The 27550-nt window shown below is 45.3% G+C and overlaps 7 protein-coding genes across 10 annotated transcripts in view; 5 read left to right on the forward strand and 2 right to left on the reverse strand.

Annotated features, from left to right (window-relative positions):
• Positions 1-24105, forward strand: part of LOC126558141 (aminoacylase-1A-like) — a 220867-nt gene extending 196762 nt beyond the window's left edge. For 2 of the 3 annotated variants that reach the window (XM_050214119.1, XM_050214111.1), the window contains exons 2-5: positions 22558-22682; positions 22854-23342; positions 23412-23599; positions 23670-24105. In XM_050214119.1, coding sequence (XP_050070076.1) covers positions 22565-22682; positions 22854-23342; positions 23412-23599; positions 23670-24104 — 1230 coding nt within the window. In that variant the 5' untranslated portion in view covers positions 22558-22564 and the 3' untranslated portion in view covers position 24105. Of the gene's footprint in view, positions 1-22538; positions 22683-22853; positions 23343-23411; positions 23600-23669 lie in introns of those variants that run through there. The other variant, XM_050214103.1, reaches the window with a different exon arrangement.
• The window catches only part of LOC126561545 (probable 60S ribosomal protein L37-A), a 450882-nt gene that overhangs the window by 316845 nt on the left and 106487 nt on the right, over positions 1-27550 (forward strand). The window lies entirely within an intron of this gene.
• LOC126561695 (cecropin-B) overlaps positions 1-27550 on the forward strand; it is a 328190-nt gene that overhangs the window by 84048 nt on the left and 216592 nt on the right. The window lies entirely within an intron of this gene.
• The window catches only part of LOC126560212 (protein gurken-like), a 473091-nt gene that overhangs the window by 12578 nt on the left and 432963 nt on the right, over positions 1-27550 (reverse strand). The gene's annotated exons all lie outside the window — the stretch shown is intronic.
• On the forward strand, positions 13671-16163 carry LOC126560425 (DDB1- and CUL4-associated factor 7). The gene is made up of 2 exons (XM_050216388.1): positions 13671-13921; positions 15320-16163. Exons 1-2 carry the CDS (start codon positions 13731-13733, stop codon positions 16161-16163), a joined length of 1035 nt encoding a protein of 344 aa, XP_050072345.1. The 5' UTR covers positions 13671-13730.
• On the reverse strand, positions 24296-24928 carry LOC126565478 (uncharacterized). The gene is made up of 2 exons (XM_050223539.1): positions 24737-24928; positions 24296-24649 (listed from the first exon to the last, which is right to left on the reverse strand). The coding sequence occupies exons 1-2, from the start codon at positions 24926-24928 to the stop codon at positions 24296-24298; spliced, it is 546 nt and encodes a 181-aa protein (XP_050079496.1).
• Positions 25989-27293, forward strand: LOC126557945 (tRNA:m(4)X modification enzyme TRM13 homolog). The gene has a single exon (XM_050213878.1). It carries the CDS (start codon positions 25989-25991, stop codon positions 27291-27293), a length of 1305 nt encoding a protein of 434 aa, XP_050069835.1.

Here is a 27550-nt window from a genome sequence, read left to right on the forward strand (position 1 = left end):
TGCTTCACACAACAACAACCCCCGTAAGAAAAACAAAAACTTTTTAACCCTTGTTTTCTTCCTTCTTCCGTTTCTGTTGCTCTCTCTCTCTCTCGCTTCACCACCACCTTCGTCAAAGGGGGAAGGGGGGCGGGGGGGGGGGCAGGTGGGAAAGGAGGATGACTCCCGTTTCCGTTTTGGCGCGCACACACACACACAAACACAAGCACTACTCTCAGGGTTCGTTGGTTGAAGGTTCGTCGCTTGCGGTGTCGGACAAGTCTTCCGTTTACAGAAGCGGCTTCACACAACTGTCACCGCGCTCGCGCGCACACACACGGACACGCTCTACGGGGGGGGGGGGGGGGCAAAAACTAACCCCCGTTTAAAAGCACGACGGGTTTGCGGAGCCTTTTGCCAAACTTGGCTGGCCGAAAAAGCTTGCGCCGTTCCGTGTTTCCTTGCCGATGATGACACGCCCGCACCCGCGAACACTCTTCCCACCAATGGTTGACGATCGTAATCTTGTAAGGTACGAGAAAAGAAAAAAAAAACCTTCACTTGGCCACCAACAAGCCTTTTTCCGTTTCGTCTTAAACTGCGCTCTCTCTCTCTCTCTCTCTCTCTCTCTCTCTCTCTCTCTCTCTCTCTCTCGAGGGTAGTGTGCGGCTCCTTCTATTTTTCACCTTAGCGAATTCGGACCCCCCTCCCCCTCTCCCCTCCCGTCACGACCGTCTGTTGCTTTCACTCCGTCTTTACCCCTCTGCCCCTGTCCAAAACTTTATAAACTCATCGTACCTCTCTCTCTCTCTCGCAACACTCGGCACGTCGGAGGTCCCTGGAAGCTTTCGGTAGACACCTCCCCCCCCCACCGCTCGGGTCGGCAGAGTACGTGAGGTTGCCTGACTGCCACCCTGCCAAGCTAGGGGTTTTCTTTCTTCCTTCCTTCCAGCGAGCGAGAGCGAGCCTTTTTTTTGTGTTGCTCCCTCTATCACACCCTCTTACGTGTTTCAAAGATGCCTACCTTAAGCGTCTCTTTTCTTGCCGATTTACACACACACACACATACACAGTGGCTCCGTGTGTTTGTGCCCCCTTTTTCGTGCCTTTCTCTCCCACGCATCCACCAAAAAAAAAAAAGACGCAGTATTTGCAAACTCCCCCCCTCCTCCACACACACACACACATACAGGTGTGAGGAGTCTTGGGGGTTGTTGTTCTCTCGTCTCGTTTCACCCGTCAGCTTCTTCATTTCCCTGCACCACAACTCAGTGGGTTCCTTTCTTCCTTTTTTGGTTGTTGTCAGGAGCTGCACATGCCTTTAAATCAACCTTCCACACTCACACACACACACTCACACACACACACAGAGAGCGTGTGATGAAGCGGCTGCTGTCCCTTCTACGTTGCTACGGAACCTGCTCTCATGCATCCCACCGTACCTACCCGGCATGGGTTCCACCTTCTTCTTCCGTCCTCTGCTTGCTTGCTTGCTGTTCCGTTCCCAAGTTCCTTCTTCCTGTGAAGGATCGGTCCGATCACTTTACTGTACTTTTTTTTTGCTTCCCCCAACACCGGGATATGCTCCGTTTTGTGCTTCCCTCTTTCGCTCGTCGTCCCGCTTATAATGCTCTCTCGGGGCTATAATATTTGCCTCCTCTGGGGTGGTCCCCGGGTCGGACGTCGGCTTTTTTTTTTTTTGGAAGCAGTTACATAGTTGTGTATGCGCATGGAAACACACACACAAGATAGAGAGAGAGAGAAAGAGAGGAAAAGAAAGAGAGACAAAAAAGCACAGTGGAATGAAAATAACGAACCGAAAAGGAACAAAGGCAAAGACAGCAAAGAGCACGTTAAGGTGTAACGCAACCGAGGAATAGCAACAACCAAGAAGGAGCCGAAAGAAAATGATTTTAAAATGAAAGAAAGAAGATCAAAGCGCGCACAGAACGTGAGACCCGAATTCGAACCAGAAAACCGGCCCCGGGAAAGCCGAAATGAATGCTAGCAGCAGGGGTTGAAAGGTGGAGGGCCAAACAGGCCCGAACCGGCGGGAAGGAATGATGCTCGAAGTGGGGAAGAGCGACGAAGAGAATAAAAACGCATAAAACAAAACTAAAGAACCCCGAACGCCGCGTAGAGAGATGAACGTTGCTTTGGTACAAATTTTCGGAGGTGATTTGGGGTGGTAGTCATGGGGGGGGGGGATACACCACACCGGCGAAAGGGGGTCGTTCTATGACTGGTTGGGAGAATTGGGGACAAAAACGAAGGTTCCGAACGGGATGAAAAGCCCCCGACGAGTGTTGTGTACTGCTGATGTGCCAAGCGAGGGAGTTATGCGTTGCGAGTCTTCAGTTCAAGCGAGAACGAGACCTCCCCACCACCACCAAATGAAACTTTTTACGGCTAAAAAAGCTTAACGCCAAAGCAGCAAATCAACACACAAAACCGCGTCGCGCTTCAAAACTCTTGCCCTGGAGTGATCGCAAAGGGGGCGGGGGGGGGGGGGTTGGTGGAAGCGCCGTGCGGCGATTCAAAAACTTCCTCCTTTCGCTTCTTCTGCGTTGCTTGCGGGCCCGGCTTGTGAGCTTATAGCTTTTGTTCCAGTCTCTTTTGACCCCCCCCTCCCCCCCCCCCCCCCGTCCTGTTTTTTTCTCGTTCAACCCCATTTCAACCTCCTCCAACAGTAGGATGATCGCTTGGGAACGACAGACAACAACAACAACAAAAAGCCAAGTGAATAAACTCCTTTTCCAACGTTGGGAGGGCTTTGGATGTTGCACTATTGTTGATGTTGTTGTTGGAGGGGGAGGGGGACGGGGGGGGGGGGGGGAAGATATTATCTGGCAATTTTTTGGGCAAACCTGGAACATCTACTCACAGCGAGAGAGAGAGAGGAGAAAGATGTTGGCAGATGAAAGCATAGCTGGGAGTTGTGCTAAGGGGGTTGGGGGGAAGTATGGAGTGGTTTGAAAATGCTCAGCACCCACAGCAAAAGCCGGAGGCAGAGCGAAACAAGGGAATGCCACCACCAAATCGATCACAATCAACCTAATTACGCTAACTAGCGGGGGCCGATAAGTTTAAACAACTTATGCCGGCGCAAATAGCGCATCACAGTAACGCGGGCGAGAATTGGATTGGAAGGTAGGCGGGTGGCGGTTGTGGAGAGTGAAAGAGAGAATGGGAAGTGAGGAGGTGTTGTTTTGGCGTAAAAACTTCCTGCAGTACTATGGCTTAATCCAGACCTATGTGTGTGTGTGTGTGTGAGAGAGAATGCGAGACAGGGATCGAAACATACGCTCGCCGGAGGGGGTGGGAGTGGGCGCCCGCTTGCACACTTGGGAACAATGCAATTAACAATATTTTCTATATTCCGAGGCCATATTTAGACCACACCGGTTCGCGACGGGCTGAGGGGATGAAGAAGCTGAGAAACTTCGCGTGGTAGCGAAGCGAGCGAAGAAATGCTCGGTGTGGTTTGGTTACATGATCAATCAGTGGTGACACAGTTGCTATGTTTCAAAACGCTCTATTTAGGTTTCGAACTTTTGACACGATGTGACAGCTTAACTTTCATCATAAATGTCAAAATTTGCTTCCCATAATAATGTTTTATTTTGACAGATGTCAACAATTTACTACCTATGTCATTTTGACAGATGTCTTTTGCTTTGAGCTCCAAAAAATTTCAGTTTACTGTCATGCCATTTTGAACACAATGCCATATTGTCTTTAGTGTCAGCTCCAAAAAAAAAAATTTGACAGATATCTTCTGCATACTATCCTTCTTTGGCTCTACCACTTTGAGCGGTGTCTGAAGGTGTGTGAATTCTGGCACCACTACAACCCTCGACCATATCAGCTTCAATCAGTTCCAACAAATTTAAAATTACTTCCATTATGTCATATTTTGACAGAATGGTTTTAGAGTATCGATACCAAAAAAAAAACTGGTCTTCCTACGTACAAGAAGCCGATCCAGACCAAGGATTCTATTCCCGAACTGGTACCACATCAGCTGCAATCTTTCAAGCTGGCAGTCGCAACAAATGTCGAATCACTATCATGATGTCATTTTGCCAAGATGCCATACTGACGCGTCGGTTTATTGATCAGTGATTGATTTACAGCTCGCATAAACGATCGACTTCGTTATGTCATTTGATTGGAGCGGGATATTCTCTGTTCAAAAACTTTATTTTTGCGTCGTAAATCTCTTCTGCATAAGTTCTTTAATATCCTGCATCGTACGATGAACTTTTGGGGGGAATTCTTCGCAAAAAAAAATGCGTTTTAAAAATTTCGGTTTTATATCGGGTGGTTGTACGGTGCCGGTTCGGATTAATTCGCATCAGGACCGTTCCTCCGGAATGAGGACTGACTATACAAAACTGCGTCAAATGATCGGCATGATCTGTGCAGCTCGTAAAGCGAAGAAGATGTGTTGATCCAGAAGGTATTCTTGACCCTATATGGCACCACTCCCACCCGTACCACTTCAGCTTCAACCCTTAACTGCAGTCCCAAGCAATTTCGAATCATTATCGTGATGTCATCTTGACAGGATGTACCTAGTGTCAGGTACATCCTAAATAGTAATATAGGCCCACAAGTTGCACGCAATGCACTCACATGCAAGCTCCACTGTTGTTTGTGAACATGGCTGAGTAGGACATATTGAAATAATTAAAAATATGGCTCAGTATAGAGTTTTTCAATTACAGTAAGAACAGGCTCCTTTAAATGATTAAATAAGTAAGTAAAACTTTTGTATAAATTAATCTTATACAAAAGCTAGCTTTTGCGACACCAAACAATAATTTCAAATAATTTTCCTCATTTTAATAATGTTTTATTTAAATAATATTTTTATGTCCTACGCATAATGGTCACAATCTACCGTGATTCACCCAAGCTTGCATGATATGAATCCCGTACAACTTGTAGGCCTTTATTACCCTTTAGCCGAAATTTGAGAATTACTATTGTTTACATTTTGACACATGGCTTTAGTTTGACGTTCAAAAAAATTCCGCTGTAATGTCATTTTGACAAGTTTTTTTTTAAATTCAGTTTGAACAATTTCACTGTTGAATTGGCAGTTATTAAAATGTTCAGAGAATAAAATAAATGTAAAAAAAATGATAATAATGCATTCCCCTAATGAAATCATTCGCTGCTAATGGGTAACAAACATGCGGTGGATAAAATTGGTGGAACACAGCTTTGAAGAAACCTTACCGTGGGGGGTAACGCGGCTTTTACGCCCACCCACGCCAGCACCAAGCGCGTCCCAAGCAACAACATAAAACCATGCACAACATGAGCACATCTGAACGAAATTAAAAACGAACAGAACAGATAATGAGGAGAGGCCGGCGCGGCTGGCTAGGAGGCCGCACTGGTCGGGTACGGAGAAAGTAAAAGGTGATGTGCGTTAGTTAGCATGTGTGTTAAGGATGCGCATACACATGTTTGATAGAGGAGCAGAAGAACCGAACAAGAGCAACAAAACCTATCATCCCAAAAAAAAAAACAAAAAAATAATAAACGCAAGATAGAGCGATTAAAATGTGTATGAAAACACGCCGACCGAGGAAGGAAAAGTGATGCTCGCAAATGGGTGCCTCGCAGTTTCCTTTTCCAGATTTTTTTTTTGGTGATGGGTGTGTGTGTGTAAATCTCTCTCTGTCTCTCTCTTTCTGCTCTCTGTTCGCCATATTCCAGCAGAAAAGCTAACCACCCGCGTGCAAGCATCGGCACCGCCACTGTTAACACGAATTAAAACCGAAAATCCCGGACCCAAAAGATCCTCCGCACCCGCACACACACACACACACGCACAATTTTCTTCCGTCCTGTGGCGTCGACCGTGGGGTGTGTGGGCTCGCTATACCATTTCCGATTCCAGGCCCGAAATCACTACTGGCTTAGGTTTCCCTTTCATCCACCCGCATATGAATGCAGGGCCGACTTGGTGAAGGCACGCCGCAAATTACACACCATCATCATCGCCCGCTTCCCTCTGGGATGTGTTTTTTGTGTGTGTGCGCGCGCGCACCTCTGCACCAAAAGGCGGCCGCTTCTCACGACGCATCCACAGGTCATCCCGCAGCAGCAGCAGCAGCACATCCAGATACAGAGAAAAAGAGAGGTAAAGAGCGAGAGGAATGGGGGGGTGGTAAGCAGGGAGCTACACCAAATGCTTAGAGAGTCTTGGGATCGGACACGTCGGACGTTCGTTAGCCGCGCGCGTTCAATTTTAGAAGGGGCTTAACAACGAAAGCTACAAGGAAAAGAAACGAGCCATCTTTAACCATCGGTGCGCGGCTTCCCCTTTTACGACCCAAACCGCACCAACACCGTCGCCGCACACCCTTTGCCCGCATCCCATTATTGTGCGCGAGGTCAGGCCGAGCGAAGTTTTGGTTTCCCACGGTTGCGCCAGTGCCTCCAAATGTACAAAACCGACGCCGAAACACATACGAGCGCGAAGCGTATGCGCCAACAACAACACAGCCTCCCAGGGCTATACAGTTTGTGCGAGGGAGAGGGGAGGGGGGGGGATGACGAAGGGTGTTTTTAGGTGCAGAAGTAAGTTGTCTTGCTATTTCACATACGCTGCTCTTCTTCCTGCACCGCGCCACCACACACTCGTATCGTTCCATTTAGGTTCGTTCGAGTAGTAGAAACACCAATTTCCGAAGGAAGATTTTTATGCCATCCCCCCGTTTATGATCCACCGGAGGCTTCTTTTTAGCGACTGTGCCTCACGGTCTTCAACCGGGCATCACAGCAAGTCCATAAAACCCGTAAACATGCGATCCTGCGATCCGAAAATATTTTTTTAAAAAACTCATACTGACGCGTCGGGGATCGGTTTATGAAAAGCTGTGATTGATTTACAGCTTGCATCAAGGGTCGGCCTTCGTTATGACATTTGACGGGGTTTTGGGGGGATGGTATCCCCTCGGTTCAAAAACAAAAAATGTTTGCGTCGTAAATCACATCTGCATCAGAATCTGCATAAGTTCTCTAACATCTTGCAGCGTGCGATGAACTTTTGGGCGATTCGAAATTCGGAATTCCCATCAGGGCCGTTCCTCCGTTAGTGAGGGCTGACTATCCAGCAGCCATTAGATGGGCCGCATGAATCTGTGCAGGGCGTAAAGCGAAGAAGCTGTGGGATATAAACAGGCCTGATATGTGATATTTGATTCGCCGGTGCTTTGATGAAGATCCGGCTAAGAATGAGTTATGTTAAAGAACCCGTAAATAAGAGGTTCTGTACCCCTGTTAAACTGCAGTAACGATATCAAACGACACGACAGCATCTTCGGATATTAAATCGTATCACCATACACCCGAATCAAGTCAAGAAAATCAGCCTCAGAATCGGAGGTTTGCAGGTTGAAGTACCGCCGAAGTAGCAGAAGTAGACTTGTTTATCATATTCGGGACAGCAAAGACATGCCCGAAAATCTAGACAAAGCTACCAAACTTCCTCATACACCTATTTGTGCACATCGATCGATCCTATACTTTGCTAAGTTGACATTTTGATTATTATGCCCACTTCTCATCGCTTTCGGCCACAGCTTCATAGTGCAACCGCATCGCAGCTGAGTTGTGGAGGTGTTTTAGCACAACTGCACAACTATAGCGATACCAATGCCATGCAGATTAGCAACACAACCGACAGCCCACAGAGACGAGTGTAAATAGTGAGGCTTTAACCTTGGTTGCTTGGGAGAGCGCCCGTTCAATTGCGAGAGTGATGCATTGTATTAACTCTTCCGTCTCGCCGTTCCTCCCTCCCACCCGTCTTTCACTTTCCATACCCTTTCCCACACTTTGGTTGTAATTATCGATGAACGTTGGATGAGTTTTTTTTTCCTCCCATCTTGAACAGCCAGACCTACACTAAGTCGTCTAAGACGAGATGGAGCGAATGGAATTGGTTTGCAAATTCCACCGAAAAAGCATTCCGCGTGCGATCACTGCGTAAGATAGCGAATACTGTCGAGCTAATAAAAGAAATGTCTCATTAAGCTAGCTGAGTCAATTAGACATTGGACAGGTTTTGTTTTTCGGAGGGGAGAAAACTCTTTTTTCGTTGATCTTCGTCATGGCAGACATTTCTCCGAGCTGGTTCGCTAGAAAAACACTGTCTTGTGTCCTCATTTTCTTGATTTAAATTAATCATTTCTAGACTCCGGACATCGGTGGGTCTTCGGTATCGTCACACGGGGAAGTCTGAATATCCAGCTAAGGACCAACTCCAAGATCGATTGAAGTTCCGGGTTCCTCCTACCCGCAAGCCTAGATTTTCGGATATGAAGGACGACACGACTTGTATCTTGTTCTTGATGATTGTGATGCATGATTCTCCAAGTCAGGGGGCGCCAACCCGTTCTCAAAGAGCGCCAGAGAGTATTTTAAATAGACTTGGAGTGCGTGGGCCAAACATCTCAACTTTTTACAGTGTTTTAAGTGGAATCTCTGCAAAATAAAGACTTGATACTTGCTACCGGTTCCCTAGAATACTTTTTCACATAAAGCCGTTATAGTACAGAGCTACTTGATACAACCTTGTTGTGTACTCAATATTTTGAGGATCTATTTCCAAGTGACAACCGGATCTCAGGCGTTCAAGAACACTGGTTGACGTTGATGCAAAGGAAAAGTATCTGACGTCTTGGTGACGAGGACCATTGTGAGACCGGATGTTACATCGACAAGGGCCCTCCCAAGGATTTGTTGCGAAAGAAGAAAGTAACGTATCCTGTAAGCATTCAAAGAGGAGACTTACTAGACTCATTGCGACCACGTAGACGGATGGTCAGGCCTCACTACGGGAGATTCGGTCCGTATAGGATTTGAACCCCGGTCCTGCTGGGATCCACAACGGATTAGCTACAAATATATATTTTTTTTGTAAAAACAACCAGAATGTAAACGGCGTCATTATAACAGTTTCAAACATGTATTCTGCACGAACTGTGCTACTTGCGTGACGGGCCAATTCTACGGCCAATTCCGCACAAATCGTCCTTTTTTCATCCCCGCTCTGTGGCTGTTGTGTTGGTGAATGTCCGGAACAGGGAGGATCGGGAATGACCTCATGCCAAGAGGGAACATGAGCTAAACAATGGAATGAAAATGTTTGCTAAATTCCCTTCACGCACGTGCGTTAATTTCGGCTATACCGACAGGCACACATACATACACAGGTGCGATCGTTCTCTCTGCGTGTATTCGCGAATGTGTTTGCAATTCGACGAATTTTGTTCCCTAGCGCGCCCTTCTCCCTTTCTGACACATTCTGTAGGCGTGCGTGCGTGTGTGTGTGTGTGTGTGTGTGTGTGTGTGTGTGTGTGTGTGTGTGTGTGTGTGTGTGTGTGTGTGTGTGTGTGTGTAGGTTTATTGCATACCTTATACAAAGGTATGGAATGTTGCATAAAATATTAAATAAAAGCCTAAAGTAAACCTCGATGATCCATGTTGAAGTCTCGCGTGGAAGAAAAAAAAAAGAAGGTAATGATCATAAACAACTCGATTACACATCTCTGCTTGGTGTTTTGGAATCGCACACACACGCACACAGGAGCATAAATATTTCGCTCTGTGCATGGTGTGCACTTTCTCGGATGCAGTCGTGCCGGATGAGGGTCGTGTGTTGAGCTAGCTGCTACAGCACATTGCTCTCCCGCTCTTCGCTCCTTCTCGCGGCTTCATCCCCATCACCCTCCCTTTATCCCTTCCATCATTTCAATCTCCCGTGCAGCTTTTGAATGTCGCTTGAAATATGATATCCCGTTGCATGATCCTCCCCTGATGGTATGTAGTAACAGGGGCAGAAAAGACACGCGCGCTCGCGCACACCGATTAAGAAGCTTTTAAAGAAAGCAACCACATTACTTACCACACCAGAGCCGCCCTCCTGTGCGATGTCCTGTCCAGTTTCCGGGGGCCGGAGCCGGGCACGTTGGTGATCGAGCCTGGCGCGGCTGGATATTGGCTTACACTGTACGGTGGCTGCTGCAAACACACTGTTGCCACCAACATACGTCACCAGTCAAACTTTGCCTTACCAGCCGCATGACGTCACTGGAGACCGCAACCGATTGATGGGAAATGCACCGGAAGTTGGGGAACAACAACACAACATAACCCTGGCGTTCGCTAATCGTGTTGTCTGAGCTCTCTCTCTCTCTATGTGTATGTGTGTTGAGATACGCACACACACACACGCAGGCACGAAGTGCAGAACTTTCTGACGCGTGCCCCCACCTGCGGGTCCGTCGTACTCAGTCTCTACCTTATGTGTGTATGAGTGTGTATGGGTTTTTAGTTGATCGTACGATACTGGGAAAGTTGAGGGTAGGGGCCCTCCTTACGCGAAAAAAAAACACACACACACACACGACCGCTACTTGCTGGCGCTCCGATGAAAGTGGTGAACTACGGTGTGGCTTTTTGTGAAACGCATCTTCACACGGCGAAATCGCACAATTACATCGTTTTCTTGACGCGCGATCACCACCACAGCCCTTCTCTCCACAGCGCGTGTCCGGCTGCTCTAGGCTCTAGGCCCGTGGGTCGACGATGAAAACAATAAGCGGGGACGGATGGTGTGTGCTGGACCCGATGACGACGAACACGCACACACAAATACGGTCCCAAGGAGGACGCGCGGCGAGAATGCAGATTGAACCTTTTTTTTTTTTTGTTGCTACCAACACTTCACTGTGTGGAAACGCACACATACATTCACGCACACTCACAAGACTTTCGGTGCTGAAATAACGGTAACACACACGCACACGTTTTCGAGGTACGGCACTTGGATTTTTTTTTCTTCTATTCGTGTTCGAACCCAATAGATATATATTGGGTTAAATATATATATATTCGATTGCGTTTTAGCTTGTTGCTCAGCAAAACAGCTATTTTTCTCACTACTTCCTTTCGTGTATCACTTAGTGGAGGCGCTACACGCTGCGCTTAAGCTGCTTCTTCTCAGTTTTGCAAGCACAAGAATGAAGGCACGACCGTCTTGCAATGCAGCGACATGCTATTGTAGGGAGTGAGAGATGAGCTTTTTCGCTTGTGCATTATTCGTGTGCACTCTCTCCCTCTCTCACGTGCAGATCCGTACATTGACAGCTAGCAGCTTTGACGTGCAATAATGGCCGTTACTAGTAACGCTTGAAACGCTTCATTTGAAGTAAAAATGTGAAGTTCTACTGTTTTGCAGGGTTAGACGGATTTTATTGACACAGGCAATGAGTTACTTCTTGTTCAGACGAGTGATATTTGAGGTCGCTTTTCCACACATCAAACTGTGCCGAACTCTGTTTATTTCTCGCAACTGGTTGAAAACTGAGTTATTAAACTTGACAACTCATCAAGCATTTCGTCGTAAAATGTAAGTAAATGAATTGTATTATGCAAAAGGTAGTCAAAGAATAGAAAATAACAGAGTTTGATACCCGGCAAGAGGCGACACCCACTATAAGAGACACGATCTAAGAGTAAGTGCGCTCGTTGAAAAAATGTAGGTCTATTGAATATTTGGATACATGGGACGCTTTTCAACGCCAACTCCGCTCTTTTTCATTTTATTCTTATTAACCCACTTCTCGGGCTAAGAGTTTGAAGCGAACAGTTTTTGTGTCTCCTTTTTGCCTCTTCGACGGTTTATTCACGCGACAAGATAGTCGCTTTAGATTTTTACGCATCAGGAACATTGCAATAGTTTTAAATAATAGATAAATCCCATTCACAATATTTTTGCATTAGAATAAACTACTTTTTGTACACAGCAGAGGGTCTCAAATCTGCTATTAAATTAAGTTAACTTTTCTCACAAACTGTAAATTTAAAATTGTATTTCCTCGCAGACTTGGCACGCTTCGCACAGACAAACGCTTCCGAACGAGAACGGCGCGCACCCTGGCGGCCGGTACCGTAAAGCCCACCTGCCAAACAGCTCAAGCGTCAAGCGTTGCGAAATCTACCCCCAAAACGTCAATTGTCGGCAGGGTGAAGTCATTTAATAAGGTAATAAAACAGGTTTGAGCGTGAAAAACGCGTATTAGTTTATTAAAAAACAATTGTACAAACGATACAGTGCGGTGTGTGGGATGTGAAAATGAGTAAACAGTGCACGGTGGGCAACTGAAGCCGTCGCGACACCGATCGAATGCTTTGCTTGGTGATGAGCTTTCCACCCGCAGGCATCTTCTATCAACAATCTGGCTGGTGAACTTGCCCGTGTCCGTCCTCTTCTGCTATCAAGCCAACCACAGTCGGGGCACAAAGACGCTTCGTTTTTTCTACTGCGGGGTTTTGCGGTGCGGTTCTACGAAACGAAAAATAATTCCGACACCCGTTGTGTGTGTGTGCGTGTTTGTTTTTCCGTTTTTTTTTGGCGTCCATACCGTGCGTGCGCGTACCAATCACGATCAAAACAATAAAACGATTCAACAGAAAAACCAAGCAATCAAACAAAATTTCCATTTATCATGAACGCAGTAAGGAAACACTACTTTACGCTGTGAAAACCCCGTCCATCCGGCACAGCTGTTTCGCCACTTTCCGTGGGCGTTTTTGATCCGTTTTCCCGTGTGTGGATGGTGCGTACCCTTGGCCGCGGTGGTTGTTTTCACAAGTAAAACATTTGCTAGGTACGGTGTAAAACGGATTCTCAACAGGTGGGTTTCCGGCGCGATAGATTGAATAGAAAGCTGAAGAATATCGACGGTTTCCACACTGCAACACTTCTTATCAGATTGATTTGTGTACTGATAACAAAGATTTTATGACAAAAACAATCAATCTCACCAAATTTTAACTGTAAAATTAACCACAACCATTTCGATTCTTTTTAGACACACACGCACACACCAACCGGTTTTTTCCTGCCCACCTAACCTAGCCAGAACGCTTCCCGGGTACGATCGCCTTCTGAAACCGCGTCCGAACAGCTAGTCTAGCCCGCCGTTTGTTATACCCGTGCGCCAAAAAAAAAAAGAAAAATTCCACCCGTGTGGCCTACCCGTTTCTTGCCTGGTTTTGCGATATTTATGGTGCTTCGAACCCAAGTTCGAACCGATCGTAAAAATCGATATAAATAGTCACACTGCCGGTGAGTAACAACACCGCTCAACCGTCTTTTTTTTTGCTTGTTTTTGTCTTGTTTTATTCAACTTGTTTTCCCTCTTTTGTTGCCCGATACCTGATCGAGGTTTGGTGCAGAATGCACCCGTGATAAATGTAAGATGAAACGCACTTAAAAACATTCAATTACACCCACACACACACACACGCTTGCACCCTCTCACGATCGGATGCAGTAATGCTGATTCGCAACGAGCATCCCGGGTGCATTGCACTCCAATACACACTCGTCTCACACTCGGTGACGGCGAGAAACGTCGTTCATCGAGAAAAAGGTTGCCCCAGCGATGGATAACTTACGCCGTATTATTCATCTTTCCAGGGACGAAACGACAGTGGACGGTGGAGATAGCCGAACACCGGACAGTACGACAGTGCGTTGCACTCCGTTGGGTGCGGCGACCGTTGCCAGTACGAGCGTAACTGCTGCCGCCCCGGTACCGTCCGGGACCGGATTTGTCGCACCGAAGGTGACGCGTACCGCCGTACTGCTAGACGGTGAAACAGGCGACCAAGCGCAACCGGAGCAACGGTTACGGCCAACGGCAACGTTACGCAGCATGTCCGGCACGACGGGAAAGCGCAAGGAGATTTACAAATATCTCGCACCATGGCCGCTCTACTCTATGAACTGGTCGGTGCGGCCCGACAAACGGTTCCGGCTAGCGCTCGGCAGCTTTGTCGAGGAGTACAACAACAAGGTGCAGATCATCAGCCTCGACGAGGATACCAGCGAGTTCAGTGCGAAAAGGTACGTTTTTTATTTATTAAGAATATGTACCAATGAGCTGTCTTTTTAATTTAACGACATACAGGGCTTTCGAGGATTTAACAAACAAGTTAGCCGAGTTATTGATTTGTTCAGGTTTATATTATTGATTTAATCTGTGAGATATAGAATTGCACGGATGTTTTCATTGGTTTGCTTCGCAGAATTGTAGAAGCACACATTTTCCATCCAAGTATCCATAGCTCAGGCAACCTAGACAATCGGCTCCCCTGAACAATTTACAGCACCGGTTGCTTGGATCCAGAAACGCGTGATTCTTCGAGAAAAAAAAATCCACATCTCGCATCAGCAATATAACTTCTGTTCAATAAATCAATATTTCGGTAAACTTGTTCATTATATCCTCGAAAACGTTCCCCCTATCCATCTACGTGGTAACAGCAAGTCTAGTATGCCATTGGATGACCATGAACATTGGATAGGTCGTTAAGCTGAGAAGAAGTAGGATAGTCAGCCTTCACTACGGAATAGCCTAAAGCTATCGTAAAGCAAATTTGTAAGATTACGATCCAACAATTGTCTTAAACGGTTTCTTTCGAATAGTTAGCCCTTAACGTTCCCGGGACAGACGCTTATTAACAGTCGATAAAACCTGTTGAATGAACAGGAATTAATTTAATAAGCATTTTTTATTGATGGGTAACCATGATGTCTAGCATCTTACCTTATCATCTCAAATTAAAGATGTATTTTGTATGATTTGGAACAATTAGTAGCGTATAATTAGCAATACGGCCAGGGCGTCCCATTTCGAAACAAATAGAAGTAACGTATAATGCTTTTTGGTGATAAATTTTGTAAATCACAGTATCAACAAGTTCAACAAGTTTCTAGCATTTTGTTGATATTAAAAGCATTCCATTTACAACCTATTTTTTATCAGTTTTAATGCGTCTGAGTTTGTGCTGTACAGGGTGGGTAATAAAATGGAAACCAGGTTTGTTTTCTCTTCGAAATCGATATATGTATATATCGATATAACTTCAATATAACTTCTATTAGTACTAAACTTGCATTTTACTTGATTAATTTCAAATATTTCACCACTTGATGCACTTGATGACGCACCGTTTCTTGAATTCGTCGTTACAAAGCGACAACCAGATCTGATCCCATTGGACTTCACGTGCATGAAAGGTTGGGCGACGTTAAACATTTGCAGTTGGATGACAGATGACGGGACGAAATGCAAATTTAGTACTAACAGATGTTATTTAAATTGATTCCCAAGAGAAAACAATCTAATTTTATTTCTATAACACAAACAAGAGCTACGAAGCGAAGCTTTTGAATGCAGAGGAAACCATAAAGATATCGCCAAACAATGAACTGATTGCCTAATTGCACCCCACTTTTCAGCACATTCGACCATCCCTATCCAACCACGAAGATTATGTGGATCCCGGATTCGAAGGGCGTGTATCCGGATCTGCTCGCAACCAGTGGTGACTATCTGCGGCTGTGGCGTGCCGGCGAACCCGACACACGGCTCGAATGTGTGCTAAACAACAACAAAAACAGTGACTTCTGTGCACCGCTTACCTCGTTCGACTGGAACGAGGTGGATCTAAATCTCGTCGGCACATCGTCGATCGATACGACCTGTACGATCTGGGGTCTGGAAACGAGCCAACCGCTCGGGCGCGTTAATCTCGTGTCCGGGCACGTGAAGACGCAACTCATCGCGCACGACAAAGAGGTGTACGATATTGCGTTTTCGCGCGCGGGCGGTGGACGGGATATGTTTGCGTCGGTCGGTGCGGACGGTAGTGTGCGTATGTTCGATCTGCGCCATCTAGAGCACTCCACCATCATCTACGAAGATCCGGCCCATACGCCGTTGCTCCGGTTGGCATGGAACAAGCAGGATCCGAATTATCTCGCAACGGTGGCAATGGATAGCTGCGAGGTGATTATACTGGACGTGCGCGTACCGTGCACACCGGTTGCCCGGCTGAGCAATCATCGGGCGTGCGTGAATGGTATTGCGTGGGCACCGCACAGCTCGTGCCATATCTGTACGGCGGGCGATGACCATCAGGCACTGATCTGGGACATCCAGCAGATGCCGCGGCCTATCGAAGATCCGATCCTCGCGTACACCGCTGCCGAGGGTGAGGTAAACCAGATACAGTGGGGTGCCACGCAACCGGACTGGATTGCCATCTGCTACAAGACAGCGTGCGAAATTTTGCGCGTCTAAAATGGGCGAGCTAAACGGTGCTACAGTAGGGTCACAATGTTACACACGATTGTGACGCTTGCTAATCTTGTACAGGCACGAAAGGCGGTGGCAACTGTCCGTTGTCCCTTGGCAGCTGACTTTGCTAGGAACTTTTACTTTAGCGCTCCATCCTCGGGTGGTCATGGCTGCCCGGTACCGCCCCCACTTGAAATTAACAATAAAGCTAGGTCGTTTTCTTTCTAACTCTCCTCGAAGTTAAGTTGTGTAAGTTCCATGCAATTGTACACTTTAATTAGTATCTGTATGGATTTATTTTGATACGGAAAGCTTTTCGATATTATATAGCTGCATTTTTTGTTTGTTTCTATCTCCAGCGATAGATTAAAAAAAACTCACTCCATCGTAGCGAATTATTCATGTGCGGTTTTGTTTCGTTAGAGATATATTTTTAACACAAGATTTGTTAATTTATTTACAACACCATTACACATACTCAAAAGATAGCCGTTTCTCCTTCCTCAATATTAGTATAACAACAACACATGCAGAGCGGTTTCATGAAAAATTAACACGCGTTTTTTGTTCCCACACTAGCAAATTAGTTTAATTTTAAAACGCTCAGTTAAAAAAAGCCACTTCCAAATAACACATAGTTTGTGTGTGTGTTTTTTGTTGTGATTTACAAGCAAAAAAGCACCAGCGGAAAAACAAACGATATTGAAAACCAATACGCGAAAGCAAATCTTTTCAGTTTCTGACTTGCGTAGATAAAAGAAGGATAAATTATTCGAAATAAGTATGAAAATCATACGGAAAGTGGAATAGTTTTATAGAAATGGTCTTTTTTCCAAAATGACTATACAAAACTTTTTTTTTAAATGCCTGTTAGGGTCGTTTTTTAGTTATTGTAAATTGGGTTCCCCACAGCAACAAACAGTACCTATCACTCAATTCCGGACGCTTGAAAATACTAGCGGTGTAAACACATTGCGTGCGGTTCTGCACTTTTTCCCCAGAATCATCGTTTGTCATTTGTCGCGTGCTAAAATCAGTAGCAAATGCAATCAAAGTAGTTCATACGATCGGTAGCAAATGTAGCAAAGGCTCATACACAATTCAACAGCTGTTTCTCGCTCGTAAAATCGTAACATGGGTAAAGTTCGAAAAAGAAAAACAAGTAAAATAAGCCTACCGTTTATGACACAACTTACTGGGCAGAAGCGCGCAAACTGCTAAAAAGCAAATTGTTCAAAATTGAGTGAAAGGTACCGTTCTCTATTGACAAAATGTTTCTAAATCCGCCAACGACGGCACTAATTAGGTAAATATGTATTGAAGAAACCCTTATTAGTGGTTATTGAGGCAATTTTGTCAATACAGGTAGTACTTATTTTTTTTTTCTTGACCGTAATAAAACATTAAGCAAGTAACAGCTTTTTGTTGTTTATCGCGATTTGTAAAATTATTTATACAACCCGCAACCCGTGTACGGAGGGGTTATGATTGTAATGTTAACGTAGAGACGGCACGTTAACAGCTATATTGGTTCAACATTCACGGTTCTGCGCGGTTCGAGATTAAAATAAAAAAAAGCTAATCATAAAACGCCGGCCTGTGGCAAACGTAAAATGGCAGTAAACCGATTATTTGCGTTGCTTCAAATGAACGGCCTACAGCAAGCAAGGTTAGGAATGTTTCAATCCGTTCAAATACTTTCGTTAGCATTTTAACCTTACCATTACGCTCAATAATGCTTTTTTTCCAAACTAACTATAATTTAAGCATTTTTTCCGTAACCAAACTAAGCCACTGCGTCATCCTACAAAGATATGAGCAACATGAGATTATAAAGTGTTTTTTTTTTGTTTGTTTTTGTTTTAATTATATTTGGCTGTATTTACAAGTACGCTGATTAAGAATCGCCTAATCTGCTACAAACGATAGCAAAAAGTCGTAAGAATCTTTTGTTTTCGCAAATTATTTAGCATATCGATAGTGGATGTAATACGTGCGCTGCAAAAGCGTGCAAAATCACAAGACGAGTCAGTAAGTTTTGCATTAAAAAGAGAAGAAAAACACAAACCAAACACTGTTTTTTGTTTTCTTGAGCGATAGAATTCGAAAATGAAGGAGAAAAAAAAAAGGAAAACCAAATCGTTGTAAAGAAAGGTACTGGAGCACAAGTTAAGGGGCACCACCGAGGGCGCTCTGAGCCTTAAAATGTAAAGCAATGCGATGCGTTTTTTTTTTTCGAAAGCTAGCCGCACTTTGAACAACAAATCATGCCACCAACAAATGTAAAAAAAAAGAAAGAGGCTTTACGGGATATTAATTTTCTATGTAGTTTTGGTGCTCATCCATCTAACGAGTGAGCTAAACGTTAATGGCGTTTTGTTTTTCGTACATCAACAGAGCAAGATCAATTATAGCGCAATCGCGTATCGCAAGACTGTACCGTATCGAGCAGATTGTATACATGTGTTTGTTTGATTGTTTCTATTTGCCAAAATGAATGCTGAATAGATTGGCAGTGTTTTTCTTCTTCGAGGTCAAATAGTGTGATAAGTGTCCATATGTTTAAAACAATCAACGATTTGCTAACAAATATCTGATGTAGATGGGAAATCTATTGATCGAGGGTGGTAGTTGCGTCTTCACACGGCAGGACCGAGTACGGAATATCGTCTAGAGCGCGTCTCCCCGTACGCCGTACTCACTATTCATCTGCAGACCTCAAGAGGAGGTAGTAGGCTTAAAGAGGGAGAAGAAGTTGGTGCGATAGGTGAATTGCACCTGTGACGACCTCCAAACCTGTATTGCTATAGACCAAAGCTGAGAATGGGGCGGAACATTGATTGGTTCAATACTCATATACGCCTCTGAGATATATCGACTCTACCGAAAGCTGATGATTATTAGCTGATCTTATTCGTAGTTCGCGAGGAAGTTGCTAAGTTAGAGTTTTTGGCAGATGGATGATGGAGTGATGGCGCTGCTGCATCCGCCCGAAACCCACGCACTAGACTGCGAGATATCAGGGACACCTGCAAAGCTTAGACTATTTGTGCATCGTTTGTGGACACTTGTTTGATGACCTTCAAAAACACTGTACAATTTACCACTACTATTTTCCGTTCCCTTAAGAATTTAGGATGTAAGTTTAGGCCTCCACAAAATACCTCACAATTATTTAAATCCCCCCCTTCCCCCTTTCTCCCGCTAATATCCCGAATTTGGTGGGACCAGGATTGGGCGTTGGGCTGGATATATATATTATAGCATTTTACGCTACCTCTTTACAACACACACACACATGTATACAAATAATTGGGATGTATCCTGATTTGTTTCTGTTTGTTTGTTTCAGAGCAATTGCTCAACTCGTTGCCCAGAACACATGCTGGTGTGACAGCCAAAATTTTCCTACCTTTGTTTTATACACAGAGGAGCTAACTGTAGTGGTGGTGGGAAACCACATCCACCACTTGCTGCTGATAGTATCGAGGAAAAAGAAGGTTCTTGAAATTCTTGGCGAGATTTTTTGTTTTAGATATAGTTTCTTCATATAAATTAAAATTTGCAAAAAATGTTTTCTTAGGACATAACCCTTATCTAGTCTAGTCTACAGCATACAAGCATAGTTTTGTCAGTATAGGGGGCTATGTTTGGATAACTTCCTAGACTCGGTCGTCGACGTCATCAGTGCGCGAAAAACTCAAACATTATCACACCATAGATTAAAAAATAAACAGGGAATTCGGTTTTTGTAACGCCTAACGTATTCAATAGTAGAGACCACCATACCACATAGCAGCTCTGGTACATTGGAACAGACTTGCAACTAGCTCAGTAGTATGCATAGCAATAAGACTTAACTGTATGGAGGAAATAAAATAAAAAACCAATATATGGAAAAAAAGGCAAGCCAATAATAACATAATGAACAAAACAAATCATATAAAGTAAGAGCAAAATTGATAACAAAAACAGAAAATATTTGTTAAAATACAACAAAAAAAGAAACAAACAGTACTAACAACACAAAACAAACGCAATAAAAAGAAGAAAAACAACATAACATAGAAGGGGGGAGGGGGGGGGGTGGTGATGATGCATTCTAAAACAGCAAAAAAAAAAGTTTAGAACTAAAACAAAGGAACAAACACAAAACGTACATGAAACAATTTACGATTAAAAATAAAGATTTTCTTAATGCATATAAAAATGTGTTTTTTTTTACTACGGACGAACATGGTTACTTCTGAACTGTTTGTTGGGTTTGGTTTGTTTGCCGTATTATTTTCTTTTTTTTTTTGGAAGAGAAAAGGGGTAAATTATATTTTTAGCTTCGTTTTGCTGTAAGAAGCCGCGTTTCTGATGCAACCGGGAGAACCTATTCCTCAACGCTTATTCCTCTCTTCACGACGCGTACGACGCTTGTGGTTTTCTGATTTCTTGCTGTTGTGGTTTGGGTTGTGATTTCCGTCCATTCGTGTGCAACGAATGCTCTTCAGCTTTCGTTTCACTTTATGTTTTACAAAAATTTGATCACGATAAGCTTCGGCGACGATCGGTTTCACACGACTGTACAGAATTCTCACGCCTAAGTTTGATGATGTGAGTCGTGATCGTTGCACGGTGATACCGCTTGTAGCAGAGCCGTGTTCTTGGCGGAGTTGCCCGCTCGTTATCGGAAATGACTCGGCTGACAGTGAGGAGGCTGGTGAGCGTTGTTCAGTGGATTATCATTTGTTTAACAAGTCAACGAGGCCGAGAGTGGATAATCACTACGACGCGCACGACTTAGACTTGGAGATATGGGATAATGGCTGTTTAGGATATGGTTTCGGAAGATGAGATGGGAGGTTTTGCATTCCTATATTGCTAGGCCTTCAGTCAAGGGTTTTGATAAGCCACCGCAAGAAATTTGCTAGCAGAAGAATCGTATGTTATATGACAGAGTACTTGCCTTACTTTTTTTTTATTTGCTTTTGAAACAGGCTTATCTTTAAAGTAAATTTGCATTCAAGTAATTACAATTTGAAAGACGTATTGTAACGTCGCACAATACACATACGAGACTCTTTTTCATCCGGCGAACCAGACCGAGACCGGACAACCAATTCCATCCGAACCGTTCGCTCTTAGTTAAGGACATACTATCCTACTACGTAGTAACCAGTAAATCTCGTAAGCCATTAGATCAAGCAGAGGGCATTGAGCCACTTTCGGTTGACAAGCAGGTCTTCCCTTTGTGGTAATACAAATCCTCAGCAATTATCGGTCTGGCATAAATAGAATTCTTTGACTTCTATTATGCCTTATCTATTATTCTTTTCTCCCACTACCGGGGTACGGGTCCGGATGGGATTTTAATCCCGTGTCTATCGTGTGCGGACTAGCGACGTTGTCGCCTCTACCACCAGACACTAATAAGAGAAACAAATGCTGGAAACCAAGGAATAGTTTTGGAGATAGTCTCCATAATAGAAAGAGAAAGCAATTTAAAAGATATTCAACACAATTTCTCCTCTTCTTTGGTATCTTTGAGATGATCACGCAATATCTCAGATTATTAAACATAAATTCTCTTGCATCTCCATCAAACGGAGTTGATGTATCCACTAACATGCTGAACCAACAACAGCTGAATCTAGACCCTTAAAAAAAGTAAGATAAAGAGAGATCACAGACAAGATAGATCGTGACCGGTTACTGCCACTGGCAAAGAACAGCAAGAAGAGATATCTGAACAGTTGCCCTGAGCTTCGCTAGCACAGAGATGCTTGCACACGGTACCCACAACGGGGTGACGTGGTACGTTAAATTCCGACCAAAAGTCTGAAAGATCCCGATTTTTGTTTAAACATCTTCTACCTTACGGGACTGGAACTGCCTGGGCTACTGTACATACTTGACATAGGCCGACTTCTTCCCATCGGCGGCTAAGATAACTCTTTGCCACGATAATGAAATCTCGCGGACCCGTTCACAGATCAACTTACCACACGCACATATGTGCACACCCACATGGTGGACTGGCAAGCAAACAGTGCAGTGTGTGAGTGAAAGAAAGAGAGCTTGCTGTTGTAATACCCACTAACGAGATAACAACCGATGCACGCTGCGTTAAATAAAACGCTTTGCTCCGGCAAGATTCGTTTGCAGTGTCCTCACAGTTCTGATAGCAGTCTGATCTGGTGTGGCGACTCGATTTTACAACTGTGGACTGTGGTTTGTGTGGTGTCTATTAATAATTTACGCAAAGTGACGGCGTTTACCTCGTCCGAAGTATTACCATCAAACATCTTTCGATCAACCAAACAACCTAGGCAAACAAACCGAGCCAGAGCGAGAGAGTGAGCCAGTTATTTGCCGAAAGTACAGGTGTATCCAGCATTTCCAACAGTTCCCGTACGATGTGTGAGAAGGGGTCGGACTGTAGCGCGAAGTATCAGGAGTGGGAAGCGAACGAGGAAATTCAAATCTTCCGCGAATATCTGCGCATCCCAACGGTGCATCCGAATGTGAACTACGGTAAGGTTTGTTCCGAGTTCCGAGAGCATCAGCAAATTGGTTCAAATTGAATCTAATTCGTTTAGCTTATCGGATGCCTAGTGGGCAGTTGTCGGAATCCAGACACTCCTAGCTTGATTGCATGCTCTCCAATCAGCAGCTATTAACTTCGTTTGTTTTACAACTCTTCAGATGAGTGTGTAGAGTTTCTGAAGCGTCAAGCGGCAGCGCTAGACCTTCCGGTGCGCGTCGTCGAGGTGAATCCACGCAAACCGATCGTCATCATTACGTGGGAGGGTACGGATCCCCAGGAGAAGTCCATCATCCTGAACTCGCACATGGATGTGGTGCCGGTGTACGAGGCACACTGGACCCATCCACCGTTCGCGGCGGAGATGGATCACGAGGGACGCATCTATGCTCGGGGCGCACAGGACATGAAGTGTGTCGGGATGCAGTTTCTAGGTGCGATTCGCGCGTTGCGCCGTGACGGTGTCCGGTTGAAGCGTACGATCCATGCGACGTTCGTACCGGATGAGGAAATTGGTGGTAAGCTCGGCATGATGGAGTGGGTACACAAGGAATCGTTCCGGGAGCTGAATGCGGGCTTTTCCATCGACGAGGGCATTGCTGGGGAGGGAGAGACTTATCCACTGTTCTACGGGGAGCGTAGTGTTTGGCGTAAGTAGGTGTGGGTTATGTGTATTTGCAGCATGATTTGAGCCAGTTTTTTTGTCATCACGGCTGTAGATGTGTATTTCAACATTTCTGGAACTCCGGGACATGGATCGTTGCTGTTGAAGGGTACGGCGGGACAGAAGGCACACTACATCATCGACAAGCTAATGCGATTCCGAGAGAATGAGGTACAGCGGTTGGAAAACAATCCAGAGTTTACGATCGGCGATGTGACGACGGTCAATATCACCATCATGAAGGTTAGCGGACTTGTGGACCTCATAAAAAAATCCAACTTAGATTAAACCCTACTCCGACCGTGTATTGCAGGGTGGCGTGCAGGAAAACGTTGTACCACCGGAGCTGTCGGTTTGCTTCGACATTCGCCTAGCAGTCGATGTAAACCACCTGGAGTTTGAGAACCAGCTGCTTGACTGGTGCCGTGAGGCGGGCGGCGGTATTGAGCTAGAGTACGACCAAAAGTGCCCGTACGTGAAACCGACCAAGCTGGACAGCTCCAACATCTACTGGGTGGCCTTCAAGGACGCACTGGATGAGCTGGGCCTGAAGGTGAAGCCACAGATCTTCCCGGGCGGTACGGATAGCCGGTACATTCGCGGCATTGGCATCCCTGCGATCGGTTTCTCGCCGATGAACAATACCCCGGTGCTGCTGCACGATCACGACGAGTTTTTGAAAGCGGACACATTCCTGGACGGCATCCGAATCTACCGTAAGATAATCACTAACGTAGCGAACGCTTAGGAAGCGACGCGACGATCATATTTTTTTTTCTACGAAAGATTTATCATACATGCAATGTATCAGAATAAACCGACCTTCAATCAACTTTGTGCGCGGGCCAGTGAGACCCCGTTTTATTACAGGGCCATATTCCTTTTAGCTTCCGAAAAATAATCAGGTGCTCCGAAGATCGTGCTCAGCATCTGGACAACTCATGCAAGTAGCTGATCTATGTAAGCTCCGGACATTAAATCTTCATCGGAAATTTCGAACAAACGCTTCATTTCGGCCACCACCGTCTGTCCTTCGTCGATCGTTTGTTCGGGCTTTAGCACTACCTCGAACTCCAGAAAATGTCCCAAATTCTCAACCACATCCAGATGTATGCGTGTTTGACCGTGTAGAAACAGTAGCCGTTTCTTAGCGACCGTCCCACGAACACCGACCGTTTCGGAAAGTATTTGCTCCAACAGTTCCGGCTGATCGACGTCCAGTTTGGAGTAGAGCGATAACTTTGGTCCTGCTACGTTCGGCCGATCGTAGCTGATGAGTTCCGATTTTTTGTCCTAATGGAAAGTAATCGGAGAGAGGTTTTAGAGTATGCAAGGTAAATCAACGATTCCTACATGTTCTAGCATAATTTGGAACTTTACCGTAAGATAGCGCAGCTTCAGACGTCCGTTGGAAGCTTTAAAAAATACGTCCTTTTGGTTTATCACTACACCATCCGTTCCGGTAAGCTGCTTCGCAATGGTCACCCGATGCGCAAACGCATTCTCGTCTACTATTTTCGCCTTTAGCTCAATATTTCGCAGCTTATCTGGGTTGTAGCCGTCTGTTGCCATTGCGGTGTACGAGCGAGTTGAAGATGTAAAGTGGAATGTAACAGTCCTCCTTTCTGCACGGTTTCGGCGCCAATAAAGCAATCGGCTCAGCTGGCCCTTTTATTGCGAATGTTGTACAGTCAGTGCCCGAGTTACGTAGATTAGGAGATTTTCCATTTTCCAGGAAGACCATCAGGATTTTTTATTTTAATATTTAGAAATTATCATCATCCTGCAGGGTGAGACAAAATTCAGACTAGTATGCGGTCTGCAACGCTTCTACTATGAGCTCGGTCTGTACTTTTTTCGCTCCAACGGTCCATTGTACAACTATTCCACACATATCAGATCAAATAATGAATGGTCGAGTTTCGTTCTCTTCCTCTAAAGCTTGACCGAATGTTGAACTAATGACTCTGGATTCGAAAATGCTTGCAGCGCCTGTTGATTGGTTGGGTGATCTGTGGATCTTTCTTCGGAGTCATGGATATTGGAGTCGACTACTGAGCCGGCCATACTCATTTCTGGAACTGGTCGAAGATTACCGTATTTTTTTATCACTAAGGCACGTGGTTGATTGCTGTTGTGAGTAATTCTTGATATATAGACTTGTATTGAATTGTCTTAGCTTCGTTTTACCCGGAGTTGGATAGTCAGTCGTGTGTAATAGGGGAAAACGGTCTGGACGGGAATCTATATTCGGTCGTACCGGGTGAAGACTGGCGCCATTAGGTCACCGAGCCCCCCTCCGATTTGGTCTTCTTTTTCTTGGGTAACATGATATCAGAAAAAATAGTAAACGTATGCTCAAGACTTTTTGAGGTTGTAGATCCCCAGACAAAAAAGATACATTCTCGACAACCTGATGCTTTTTCGGATGTGCCGCGGACTGCGTAAGTTGGGAACCGACTGTACTTTCCTATGTATCCGAAACAATAACAAAAGCTTGGCAAAAAAAGTGCATAACTGTTTTGACAGTTCTAAACGTCACAACATAACCTTAAATCATCTCAAATTCATCAACCTTTCTACTTGCAGGGCGTAGAATCACGTTCCGCATCTCGGCAAGAACAAGTTAAAGATGGGTGATACAGAGCAACCGAACGAACCGGACAGCAAGAAGCCGAAACTCCAATCAACCGACCAGTCGTCGGCAAGATGCCAATTCTTCGTACAGCGTAAAAAACGATACTGCAAGATGACGGTTGGTAACGGGAAGGTGTACTGTGGTGAGCATGAACCGACCAACGCCGGTAACGCTACCGATCCTGCCACGAGCGATCGAATACCGTGCCCGTTCGATCCGAAACACACAATATCGGCCGCTAAGAAGGAGAAGCATATGAAAATTTGCAACGCACGTCCGCCGGCGGAACAGCAACCGTACATTGTGCCCGAGATTAATAGTACCTCGGATGTGGACGAGGTGCCCGGTGATGCAGCGTCCAATGTTGCGGATGTAAAGCTATCGGATATGCCGCCGGATAGGTTGATCGCGCTGATAGCCAAGATTAACCAGCTCTACGATGGTTCAGTGGAAGCGCTGCTGAAGGAACAATCACCCCGGCACGAAATTCTAGCACAGGAACTAACGTTGGAACACTACGGTCCGCAAACGCTAAAACACTTGACCCAATCGTCCGCACTGCTCGGTTTGCTCGAGACTTACGAGTGCTTAGCGAACGATACCGCATACGTGGAGTTCGGCGCGGGAAAGGGCCAGGTTGCATACTGGCTGGCAAGAATCGTCGAAACGCAGCTAGAAAACTGCAAAGTACTGCTAGTGGATCGTGCCTCCCATCGGCACAAAAAGGATAATAAGATAGAGACGCGTGAAATTGTACAGCGAGTACGGGCGGACATTGCTGACCTGGAGTTGGGTCAGTTAAATTTGTTGGAATCGAGCCGGAAGATTGTTGGCATCGGGAAGCATCTTTGTGGTGGTGCTACGGATCTCGCTTTACGCTGTTTGGTGCGCAGCGGTAAGGGTGAATCGGGTGTGTCTCGGGTTAAGGGATGCCTTTTTGCGCTGTGCTGCCATCACCGGTGTGAGTGGCGAACGTTCGCTGGGAAATCGTTCCTGCTGGCGAACGGTATCGAGCGGGAGGATTTTGAGTGTATCGTGCGGATGGTAAGCTGGGCCGTTTGTGGTACAGGACGGAGTCGCGAACGGCAGGCGAACGGGCCGCCGGATGAGGAAAGCAAACAGGACCGGTGTGGATTGACGCGAACGGAGCGGGAAGCTGTTGGGAGAAAGTGTAAAAGGGTTTTGGATGCTGCCCGGTTGCATTACATGGAGCAGCATGGATACGATGGGCAACTAAGGTATTACGTGACGAGTGAAATAACGCCGGAAAACGTTTGTCTTGTTTGTGTGAACAAATAAACATGTGGGGTTTCGAAGCGCAGGTAGGCGGTTTTTAGCATTAGCATGACATGCATCTATACTAATGATGACTAATAATAATAGTAGTTATTTTTTAAAGGTGCTAGTAAACGGTCCGGTGTCACAGTGGGCACTTGCAAGGATGAAATTCAAATATTCAACATATATACTGTATACTGGCTACTTTTAGATATCAAAGAAGATTAATAGTAGTCATTGTCTTCCAGGTTATGAATTGCTACTACAACCTGCCTTTG

This window comes from Anopheles maculipalpis, chromosome X, assembly GCF_943734695.1.
Source record: "Anopheles maculipalpis chromosome X, idAnoMacuDA_375_x, whole genome shotgun sequence".
Taxonomy (NCBI): Eukaryota; Metazoa; Arthropoda; class Insecta; order Diptera; family Culicidae; genus Anopheles; species Anopheles maculipalpis.